Source organism: Lipotes vexillifer, unplaced genomic scaffold (assembly GCF_000442215.2).
Source record: "Lipotes vexillifer unplaced genomic scaffold, Lipotes_vexillifer_v1.1 scaffold1757, whole genome shotgun sequence".
Classification (NCBI taxonomy): Eukaryota; Metazoa; Chordata; class Mammalia; order Artiodactyla; family Lipotidae; genus Lipotes; species Lipotes vexillifer.
Window position 1 is genome coordinate 208,124 of NW_006790449.1, and position 12,563 is coordinate 220,686.

At 39.3% G+C, this 12,563-nt stretch overlaps 1 protein-coding gene and 1 pseudogene across 1 annotated transcript in view; one reads left to right on the top strand and one right to left on the bottom strand.

Moving 5' to 3' along the window:
* Positions 1 to 439: 439 nt before the first annotated feature.
* Positions 440 to 12,563, bottom strand: part of PTPN2 (protein tyrosine phosphatase non-receptor type 2) — a 28,620-nt gene continuing 16,496 nt past the window's right edge. Inside the window, exons 5-7 of the mRNA XM_007463736.1 lie at positions 10,803 to 10,984; positions 7,279 to 7,380; positions 440 to 806 (exon numbers count right to left, since the gene is read on the bottom strand). Coding sequence (XP_007463798.1) covers positions 785 to 806; positions 7,279 to 7,380; positions 10,803 to 10,984 — 306 coding nt within the window. The 3' untranslated portion in view covers positions 440 to 784. The remainder of the gene's footprint in view (positions 807 to 7,278; positions 7,381 to 10,802; positions 10,985 to 12,563) is intronic.
* Positions 7,952 to 8,356, top strand: LOC103091134 (prefoldin subunit 4 pseudogene; annotated as a pseudogene).

Here is a 12,563-nt window from a genome sequence, read left to right on the forward strand (position 1 = left end):
CGCAGTGGTTGAGAGTCCACCTGCCAATGCAGGGGACACGGGTTCGAGCCCTGGTCTGGGAGGATCCCACATGCCGCGGAGCAACTAGCCCCGTGAGCCATAATTACTGAGCCTGTGCGTCTGGAGCCTGTGCTCCGCAACAAGAGAGGCCGAGATAGTGAGAGGCCCGCGCACCGCGATGAGTGGCCCCCACTTGCCGCAACTGGAGAAAGCCCTTGCACAGAAACGAAGACCCAACACAACCATAAATAAATAAATAAATAAATAAATAAATAAAATTAAAAAAAAACAAAAAAAAAAACCAAGGGGCCAATGTTTTGAATCAATTTCAATTTAAATGTCAGTTGCTAGTTATAAAAACTTGAGAGCAAACCCTTAGGAAAACATTCATTATTTGAAGCAGAGCTGTCCTAAGATAATGCACACAAACCAACACAGTCTATTTAATAAAAATATTTAATGCTGCCAAAAAGTATAAAAATACAGTAGGAATGGCAGTACAATACAAAGTAGTCTTTCCTAATTTATTTCTTTTACATCTCTCTACATTTCACACACACATTAAAAAACTTAACAATGCATCAAATGAAAGGGCTCTGCAAAGTCTTCTGCTGGTGGTGCTCTTCGTTCCCTGGATGTAAGGTTTACTTTGTAAACAGACAAATGTGAGGCAATCTACAGGCTTATCAAGCCTCACTTAGTTTCCGGAGTGGGCTCCAGGTCTTGCTTTGCACATCAATGGTTCAAAATTTATAGCTGCAGAATATTCTCAAGTCATGAATATTTAGGTGTCTGTCAATCTTGGCCTAAAACATAAAATAAGAAGTCATCTATTCAATTCATATTTACCAAACACACAGACATACACAGATACACACAAACATAAAAGGACTAACAATGAACTAAAAAGGCAACCAAAAAACATTCCAACACATCACACTCAATCACACTGAGTGCTTTGCTGTTACCTTGGTAAAACTGCTTATGTGCTTGATTTTCAAACAGAATTGGTGGTGTGAGGTAGACTCATGTTAAAGCACCATAACTCTCACTCTTTTACAAGAATTAATAACTATGAATTTTTTTAGGTCATCCTGTATTACTCAAGAAATGACCTCCACGTGAGCTATACTGACAGACAGACAGTTAAAAAAAAAAATGTACCCAAAACAGTTTAGCAAGATTTTATGGTATGTGCTAGACTTACCAGTACTTTGGAATTCAATGCAAAAGTCTAATCCAATTTGGACCTCCACTGTATCATATTGCTAAAAATATTATGAATGTAATGTATGAACATAAAGTTGGCTTATATCTTTAACTCACGGACTGTTAGCAGCATGCTTTTTGTCCTGAAGGGTAATACTAATGATCACAGAAATACAGAACTGAAGTGACATGATTTAAGTATTAAAAGAAAACACAGACATAAAATAATTGATAGATTTATTGTACTTTAATGCCAAAAAGTAAAGATAAAACAAGTGATAGAGAGATGAAACAACAACTAATTTAAGGGCAGGTGAGTTTTTAATGTTATTTCACAATATTTGCAAATAGCTGAACTTCTGAGGTGGTAACTAGTATTTCCCCTCAACTTCCCTTGCTCTGACAAAAAAAAAAACCCAGATCTGAATACTTGTCATTATTGTGCCTCCACGTGTATAAACAGGAGATATAAACCACACTCACACATTTATCCAAAACATTTAGTCAAAACCCCCAATACTACAAGTTGGCTTCTTCCTGACTGCTGGCTCCTTGGTGTCTCATTTCCAGCACTGACAGAGAAATGTCCAGACACCAAGGAAGCATCCTTGTTAGGTGCCTGTGGTCACAGAAACTACCACAGGTGCTTCTTGCAGGGACCTGAGAAGCCTGAACCAAAGTGGCTGATGTGAGGAAAGGAGCTTCTGACTGACCCTGAGTGCTGCAAAATATGCATGTGTTTCCCACACCTTCAGAAGTCCCCTTGTTAAAACCAAGGAACTGATCCAGTCAGAGTGAATGAAATAATGGTTTGGTTTAGAGAGTGCTCTGATGTTCCATATTATACTCTGGCTCAGTGGTAGTTCAAACTGTTCTACAAAATTTTTTGGAGGGGAAAACTTTGATTTGTTTCACTTAAAAAATAAAGAGGGTTATTTTGGATTTTAATGGGTAACAGTAGCTGTCTAATACTTTTCCATTTAAATATTCCATAAAAACAGGTTGCGTGTGACACAATGGGAAAGTGTGAGGCCTGGAGTTACTGGGATTCTACAGACTGGAGTTCAAATCTCAGCTCTGTGATGATCTAGATGTACAACCTTGGGCAAGTTACTTATTCTTTGACTCAGTTTTCTCGTCTGAAAATCAGTTAACGGGATGCACCTTGGAGAGATGTATCTACTGACTGGCAGACCGGCAGGTGTTGCCTCCCCAGCAGTGTGTTAAAGACACACTCAGCAAGGATGAACTACCCCTTAGAACAACTAACAGGTCTTGACGGGCTGGCTCCACACTGAAGTAGTTCCTGCCACCAGATACTCATCCTTACTTTACTGAAAAGAGTCCCACATACTTCTCTGCGGTGAGCAAGGCACTCACTGCCTTACAGACAACATCAACTTACCCAGTGGGAAAATCCCTAATTCACCAAACTCAAAATAACTTCGGGTTTTTTATAGTAGTAATTTGAAATATCAACATCATCATATGTCTAAAAAATCTATGCCAAATTAGAGCAACAATAAAGAATTGATGCTTTTCTTTAAAAAATGGTCTCCATAAAGAAAAAAATTCCCATTCCATTCTCCTTATAGCTCCCTCAATATACCATGTGATGGAAAACCAGACAATAGTATTAAAGTAGACTCTGCAAGTAATATCCTCCCTAAATCCTAAAATTCCCATATTCCACTCTAAATTATAAAACCCAAACAGAAAGAGTACCAATGACTGGATTTTTCATTCTGCCACTGGACTGCACAGAGACGGTCATAGCGTTTGAGAATTCTCGTTGTCAGGTTGTTACTGATAAAGACAATCGCTCAACCCAACTAAAAGCCCCTCGGGCTGAGTCACTGCTTAGCCGGGGCAACATGACATCACTCATCCACATTCAGCAGAACAAGAGGACACCTGGCATTTCTAACTTATCTGCTGTTGTAGGGGCTGAGGGTGCTGCTGTCCCAGAAACAGTGCTTTGAAGACAGATACAAGGAAAGATGGAATCAAATCCAAACTAATGAACTAGGGAAAAGATGAAAGACACAGGTCAACTCCAGAATAAATCATCCAGGGGACGACCAAGACCTGTATTTTAAGTTAAAAGAACTTAATTTTATTATGTGAAAAAATACTGAATTTCTGTTTTTCAAAACTTTATTTATAAGATGACTATCATCTAGATAAGTCAACGCCAAATAAGGGTTTCCTGAAGTAAGAGAGACTTGAATAGCTGTGATGTAGAAATGGGAGCCCAGAACACGCCATCCCTGCCAGGCACTCAGCTCCAGCAGGGGATGGACATGGGAGTCCTAACCTCAGCCACCCCGCCCTTGTCCACGCTTTCTACCCCACTAACAAACCCACAGGGACCTGCTGGAACCAGAAATAAGTCAGTGCTGACGGAAGGTGTGACTCTTAGACTCTTGCCTGGACATAGGGAGAAACTGATGATAGACATAATGGCATTAGGCTTACAATATACTGCATTTTAAAAGTCTGTAAGACTCGTGTCTGAAAGTAAAAATCAAGGCAGACTAGATTTTAAAATCTGTACAATAACCAGCCAGTCACTCTGGAAATGTACTCACTAAAAGAGAGTATACAACAGTCAATAAAATATTTCTAACATAATCAGGTTCTAGCCTGTGTCTGTTCACACAGAATCTAGTCAGAGATATTTTTCTAAGAGGGGAACGACTTTCAGAAGTTAAATCTTTCTTTGAGAATTTAATTCTAAAATACACTCTACATGAGAGTCTTCAATGATGGCAACAGGAGAGAAGGTAGAAAGGTCAAGTCTCAGGCTGACTCTGGCTCAGCAACATCACCACCTGCTGCACGGGCTTGTTGTGAGGTTACCATGAGAACACGTGGGAAGCCCCAGCATGATGCCCAGCACCACGGAAATGACCTCTAAGTGGGAACAACCATCACTGTCAAGGACGCTGAAAGCAAAGACGGAACTGATACAGAAGCTGGAGGACTGCTCCATGCCAGAAACTACTTTTTAAACCAATATGTATTTTTTTAATTCAAACCGTCAATTCTAGTTTATTTGAAACAAAGGGGACACGCACAAGTGTACATAAAATTAACTTAAGGTCACAATTCCTTCCTCTGATGCACCTGTTATTTAAAAAAAAAAAAAATCAACTTTTTAACTTCCTTTCTCTTTCTTTGTTCATTCCTTGGTAGAAATACTAATACATAATGAAGTGGACCAAAAATATAGAAGAGGATAAGGACAGAGCAAATATATAAAACATCTAAACACGGAAGTGGTTTGTACATTACCAAAGTTCTCTATGCACTTTTACATCATTTTTATGCTACATATGGATAAACTAAATATGGAGAACTGTATTTGTAGATATTCTACACATGCAAGCATAGATAAAGATCAGTAGTAGGATGGCATAAAATGCTTGGCTGCACGTGGAAATGAGTACGGAGCCCATTGGTACAGCCAGAAAAGACGGTGCTGAATCAGGGGTGCTGTCAGTTTATCGGCAGGAGCAGATACAAACACAAATGAATTAGGTACTAATGCAGATAGTCTTTCTTAAAAATAATAAAGCTTCTGGCTTTTTTATTACGAAAATACCAGCACCTCATCGAAGTCAAACCGTACAACTGATTTTCAGCATCTGTTCTAATTAGAAAACATCACGAAGACACAAGTTCTGGGAAGATGCACACCCACCGTGGTTGCCGACTCCTCTGCTGTTCCCTGAAGGCAGGACCCCGCCTGGCCTGCCCCTCTGACTAGATGCTTTCTTTAATAAAGGTCAGGCACGTGGCCACGCATTTTCAGTAATTAGTATAGGGCACCCACCAAAAACACAATCCCTGGTAAAAATTCACATGCTCTCCTCAGGGATGTGCTTGGAGGAGGAAAGATGACTAACGTTTGCAGCAGCAGAAGTTTATCAACAAGTGTCCGCTACACCGGACACTTAAAAATCACCGGATGTGATTTAAAAAATACATTACGGCAAAAAAATAAAATAAAATAAAATAAAATAAAATACATTATGGCAAACATCTCCAGAAGGACGGGAAGCAAAGAGCAAAGCTGAAGCACTGAGCCCCACGAAGCACGTCCACCCTGCCCGGGGACAAGGGTATCATTATCAGCTTGTGTTTCCCATAAAGTCTTTGCCTTTTATTGAAAGCAAGGCGACCCACAGTTGGAACTGAATAGGTCTACCTGTATTTGACTTGCAGAGTAATATACTGTATTTTAGCAAAGATAAACCACAGCAAATTGGAAAGAAAGATTTTAAACCAATAACGACCTGCAATGTAAGGGTCATGGTGCCTGAACACAGGGGTGATGCAGGCAGACACAGCAACATCCCTCTTACCTCCTTCCATGTAAAGGTTACAGGACACAGTGGTGCTGAGCGGGGCGTGGGCACATGTGACACAAACTGTCCTCTACACACAGCACCACCTGCATCCTGCTCTCATACTCTCAGCATAACTCAACCCACTTGAGAAGGCTATTCGAACCAATTCAAAAGTCTATCTATACCGATGGTTTTCAAACTGTTGTTTAAATGATCACTGCCCACTGAAAATAATTAAACCTCGTGCAGCAATAGTACCTAGTATGTAAAGTGGATAAAGCAGAGACAGCCTACTTTATCTGTTGGAAGTAAAGGTTGGAGGTAAAGGTTGGCAGCTTGGGTTCCTTCCTACCACCTCCTGGTGACCCCTTAGAAATCCAACAAGCAAAGTTTGAAAACCACTGAAATAATGTGATTTCATTATTTCAGCAGATAAATTTATAACAACTATTTAAAGTTTAAGTAAAACAAGTTAAACACTGAAAGGAATGTTACGATCTGAAGAAAGCTAGCACTCAAATGAGCAGTTAGATTCATTAAACAATATGCTCTAAAAATACCCATTAAGAAGTTAAAGGGACAGTGTAGGTTTGAACATCATTATACTATTTATTGAAGTAGAAAGAACTTAAAAAAGTTTTTACTGCAAAACTTCAGTCTAATAAACTGAAATCATGGATGATAAAATGCTGCTCGTTATTTTTATTTCCTAAATTATGGTTTATCCCAATTATAAATTAGGATAATTACATTGAAATTTTCCTGAAAAATAAACAGTATTAATAATGGGCTTTACAGAAACCAGTTTCTTTACAAAGTCTTGACCAACTGTTACCTGACTACGCCAGTAAGGAGAATTTTCCTTCAAAGATATTTTTAGAGAAAATTTTTGTTTCTTTTTCTTTTTAAAATTGGGAAAACTGTAAAACATAAAAGAAATGCAAATATATCGTAAAAATTGCTTATTCAGAGTTCTACCTGCTCATATCAAACTTTTCTTTAGGAAAATGTATCCAGTACAATTGAATCAACATACACTTTATTATTTTTTTTATGGTAACAGATTTTTTTTCAAATTGAGCTTTTAAAAAGTACATTTAACTACAAAAGTAAGATTAAATAGGTACTTATAAAATATATTTACCCTGCAATGGTTAAGAATATAAAATGTTGATGCCCATGTGAACAGTACATTTATACATTACACGCATTACTTAAAGGTCATTTTCTTTCCAGTAATAATGTCCATAAAACCACAATATTTATTGCTTATATCAAGTGCAGGTTAAAATCCAGACAGCCTCCAAAAACGAATCCTCGTGATAAAGGACTTCTCAGTCTGGTCAGGTGAAATATTACACTTAACATGTATGAATACAGTTGAAAATGTACCAGTTCTTATGAAGCATTCAAGTCTTTATTTTAGGGAGCAGGTACAGTGTGGGCAGCGCCTTGGGGTGCTGAGGGGACTGCATACCCCAATTCTCTGTGGGTGTCTAGTCAACTGCACCGTCTGGTGTCTGAGGAGTTTGCTAACAGATGAACCCCTGTGATTCACGCAACACTGTCAGCTACCAGTGCTGAAGCTTGCGGGGCAAAATTAATTATTTATAGGGCATTTGGTTGAAAAAACAGTGTCCAGCCAACAAAAGCGCCAACCAAAATGACGGACACAAACCCCATCTTAGTGAGAATAGGTTGCCAATATAACCACCTTTTCCTTTTTCGTTCGGTCTCGTTCAGCCTCTGCTTCATCTGCTGCACCTTCTGAGCTGTGCTGGCTTTCCTGTCCTCCCGAAGGCGCTTGCGCAGAGCACTGTCAACAAACAAGAGCACATCAGCAGGACTGGGCTCAACCATGCAGGCAGAGCACAGCGCTGCCCCCGCTCCCCCCCCACCACTCCACCCGACTTCTCAACTCATTCAGACGCTGGAACAAAAAGGGGAAAGGCTTCAATACTCTAAATGGTCCAGAGATGCACTCAGGTAATTCAGTGACAATTGCTGGTACAGTTTTATGTAAATGAATATTTTTAGTAGGACCTGAAAAGAAGCATGGTATCAGTATTTTTTCTTTCTTTGCTAGCCAGCCAGCAGGAGTGGGAAGACAGAGGGTCCCCAGGCATCTTATCCCCTTTGGAGTTCATATTCGATTTTTCACAAAGGCCCCTATACTTAACATTTCCTTGAATATTCTGCTGTGCGAGTGCCTACTACTGTCTGCCCATCCCTTTTCTAGCTCCCATTTTCCTATTCAATACAGAATTTTTGTTCCAAAGGAAGCTCTCTGACTCTGGGATCATGGTCCCAGAACAACACAAAGAATGGCTGAAGGCAACATGAAAACTACTATTTTTTTCCCTTGAAAAAAATCTCACAAGCCTAAGATGGCGGCCACCATGAAGAAGACAGCAGCAGAAGATGTCAATGTTACTTTTGAAAATCAACAAAAGACATACAGATTTGCATGGAATACAAGCAGAATCACAGAGCTGAAGGAAGAAACAGAAGTAAAAAAGAAACAACTCCCAAACTTAGAAGATGCTTGTTAGGACACCATGCTTGCAGACGAGGACTGCTTAATGACACCTCAACAGACTGGTGATGTTTTCATTAGCCATTCTCAAGAAGAAACATGAGAAATCCTAGAAGAAGCAAAGAAAAACTTGCAAGAAGAAACTGACGCCTTACCATCCAGAGTGGAATCAATTCAGTGGGTGCTAGCAGATTTGAGAGTTCAGTTATATGAAAAATTGGGGAGCAACACAAACGCTGAAGCTGATGAAAGCTAAACATTTTATAGCACCAAATGATATGCAAAGCAAAACTTACAATTGTTTTCACTTATTTAATGGAAACTTGCCTATTTTCACATCTTGCTTATTTATGTTTTTAAAAGAAGGCAGTATTCATCTATGTATTTTGCATAACAATTATATAAAGTGTAGGGGTTTTATGTCATGTTATTAAAATCAGTTAATAAAAAAAAAATCTCACAAAATCCATCTCCTCTTTTCACTTACTGCTTATATTACAGCAAAAGCCTAACCAGTTTCCATGCCTTCACAGTAAATACTCCGCCCCAGTAATTATTCTGAAGCATAGCTCTGATGGTATGGCTTGATTAAAAATCTTGAATGCCTTTTCAGCATCTACTACATTAAGAGGCAGCTTTTTTCCTGGCCCAAATGTTTACCCTGTATCTAACAGTGAAAAACAATCAGAGGAATCCAGATTGTGAGGCATCCTAAAAGGCAATTCATCTATAAGCTGCAATGTCCAGTAACGGGGGAAAACTAAAGGTGGTGGACAGTCCCAGGTTAAAGGAGACTAAAGAACCACATCAACCAAATACAATGCATGATCCTGGATCAGATCTTGAATTATTTTTTAAAATAGCTATAGAGACTGGGATCATAAAAATGTTCCAAAATTACATTATGGCGATGGCCACAAAACTCTGTACATATACTCAATCCAGTAAACTGTACGCTCTAAATTTTGTGAACTCTATGGTATGTAAATTATATCTCAGTACAGTTATTTTCTGTAAAGCTTTAAGGTGGATTTTTTTTAATAATTAGAGAACTCTGAATATGGACTACATATCAGATTATTTTATCAACGTTAAATTACATGGGAATATTGGCACCTTCAGACATTGCTGGTGGGAAGGTGAAGTGATGCAGCCGCTTGGAAAACTGGCCAAAAAATGCTCAACACGGAGTGGCCACGTGTGGCCCAGCAATCCCACTCCTAGTTACACACCCAAAACACAAGAGCACGTGTTCTCCTGCCATGTACAACCTTGTTCTTGCCCAAATGTTTTTCTTTTTTGCTGTTCTCCAAGTTTGTTTCCTTCTAAACTAAGAAACCTCTTCTCTCTGGTTCTCTCACCCTCTAGAGCCCTTCTATTCTCATCCTACGGCATTTCATTTATAGTAAATAATTTATGTTGCTAGTCTGGGTTCTTGTTTTGTCCCTTAAGTGTATTAGCAACTTGGGGACTATATTTTGCTCATCTCCATATGCTTTGCAGTCTTCCTAATGTCTTTTTCACTTTAACTTATCACACACACAGGTATCTCTGGCTGTGTGAACTCTACCTGAATATTTCCTACAATGACTTGCAAAAATTATTACTCAGAATTCACTCTCTAGACTGAAAATTCACTATAACAAGTATGTATGTACCTGCCAATAAAACAAATTACACTGTAGTCAAGATCAGACAAAACATATATAAAATATATAAAAGGATACAGAGCTCCCAGTGTTATTTCCTGACTTAAAACTAGTAAATCTAATGTAGAAGAAGAAACAACTTTATGCTTTAGCGTGTAGTCTAAACCACTGAAGCCACACACAAGGAGTAGCACTGCTAAGTCATAATAAACTCTTCAATATGATATATAGCAACTTACTATGTACTGTAATATGCTACCTTTTATAAAATTTCAGGCAATTTTTATATTGGGGAAATACAGAACTGAAGCTATAATGTATGGGAGACCTTAACGATTTTCACAGCACATCCCAAGATCCCACTGTAACAAATATGACTACAGCATAAAATTTTCCACAAGAAAAAGCATATCTGACAAAAAGAAAAGAAAAAAAGTCTTTCAGAGATATTGAAGAGAGGGAGTAAAAGAGCTCATTCACTTTTCTGAGAGACTCACACCTCAGGACACCAGCTTCGTAATGTGTGAGATATTTGGAGCCTGAGAAACGTAATTTTTCACATTTAAAAACTTGAAGAGTTTACACATTCGTATGGATTCAAAACTCAAAAAGTATAGGGCATTTTATGTGATTTTTTTTGAAAAATATTTTTTCTTCCAATAACAGAATTAAGTTGAAATATTCATTTAATTATTTCATAATGGTATTAAAGGCATATTATCAATTACATTGTAACAGCGTGAACACTATATGTACAAATGGCAGGTATTCATACTCTGTTTTCTGCATCATACTACACATTTTAGCATCTAATTATATTAACTCTTACACTCAATAAGTATTGTGTTAAACCATTTTCCAACAGGTTTCCGTCTTTAAGTATTAGCTTCTTTGAGATCAATGATGTCATTACATACTACTTAAATGCCCTTAAGTAATAAATAAATGGTTACATTAATTCAATACACTAAGGGTCTATATTAGTTCCCATCCACAGAACTTATTAAAATAAAAGTCTCATCTTTTCAAGCACTGTTATTGCAGTAACCTTACCTCTCGCTGTTTTCCTCCAGAGTATCTTGCATTTTAGAAGACAGTCCTGTATACCTGTCACTTGTCAGTTTTTCTTCTTCTAGGCCTATCCTGTTCCCGTTGTATTTTTCAGTCATTATTTTGGTTGTTGAATGATCGAAAACAGGACATACATCTTCCTTAGAAAGTTCTTTCCACCGTTTCTAAGTAGGGAAATGAGAAACAAATGCAAACACTAAAGTTTTGACTTTCCTTAAATAAAATTTATGAAACTGAAATTCTATATTTAAGAAAACCCTGTGATGCTAACATATGAATGAAAAAGAAAAACGTGTTTTGTAATACCACTTCTAGCTACGTCTATTTTAAGTTGAATATTTAATAATAATAAAGCATTTTTAATAAATCTATCTATCTATCTATCTTAGTTGCGTTGGGTCTTCATTGCTGCGCGTGGGCTTTCTCTAGTTGTGGTGAGTGGGGGCTACTGTTCGCTGTGGTGCATGGGCTTCTCAACGCGGTGGTTTCTCTTGTTGTGGAGCACAGGCTCTAGGCACACGGGTTTCAGTAGTTGTGGCACGTGGGCTCAGTAGTTGTGACTTGTGGGCTCTAGAGCATAGGCTCAGTAGTTGTGGCGCACGGGCTTAGCTGCTCTGCGGCATGTGGGATCCTCCCGGACCAGGGCTTGAACCTGTGTCCCCTGCATTAGCAGGAGGATTCTGAACCACTGTGCCACCAGGGAAGTCCCAATAATAAAGCATTTAATATTGATGAACATCAGTATGTAGTTGAATACAATAATCTTAATAAAATGTAGTGACTTTAACCTCACCAAAATATTGGTCTTAGTAAGAAGATCTTCGCCAAAGTCAGATTGTGCCGTCTCCTAATCCAGAGGCATGTGCCTCTGGAAGAGTGACCAAGATGGCCCTTGAACGTGACCCAGTGTGCCGTGCTCATTGCCACTGTCCAGTTTAGCGGAGAACCAATGGTGAGACCTCCCAGCAGGTTCCTGCAGTGCCAGAGGCCTTCAAGTTGACTGTCCCCACCAGGTATACCAGCAGCCCAGGCAGCTGGCTGGACACTGGGTTGGGAAGACTCCTCAGCACGCCTGGACTTCAGATCAGGCAGGATTCAGACCAAGATGAAGAGACAGCCTATCTTCCTCCAATGAAACAGGACTGTCACCTGCCATGGGACTTGTTGTGACTAATGAGATGACAGCTAAGGAGTAGCAGAGTCAGAATTTGAACCCCTCACAAGGCTCTGCATCTCGGAAATAATCATCAGTGTCAGACACCAGATAGTTTAAGTATCCAACAAAAATGTTAACTGTCTCCAGAATGCATGCTGGCCAATTCTTCACTGAGATCTAGTTACAGCAACTTGGCCTTATACTTGGACAAAACTCAACAATGTCAATAAACAAGATGATGCCAAAAACCAAGTCTTACTGGAACACTTCCCAGAATATGCAACAAATCCAGAATCTGTCAACAAGAAGAGTCAGCAGGAGGGTGGGGGAGAAAGAGAGATTTAATACTAGTGAATTTTAAAAAGAAAAAACAAAGGGCAATGTCATTTTGCCAGGTCTCTGGGCAGCAAACTCATTCAACTTTGCCTCCCCTGTGACACACATGGCAAGCAGGCTCCAGGCTCACCTGCCTCGGCGGTGCTGCCGATGCTGCCGACTGTGAGGCCAGGGACCCAGCACTGCCCTCGGCTACCATTTGGAGCAGACGGGGCTGCTCACCTCCCCCAACTGCACACTCAGCTGAACCG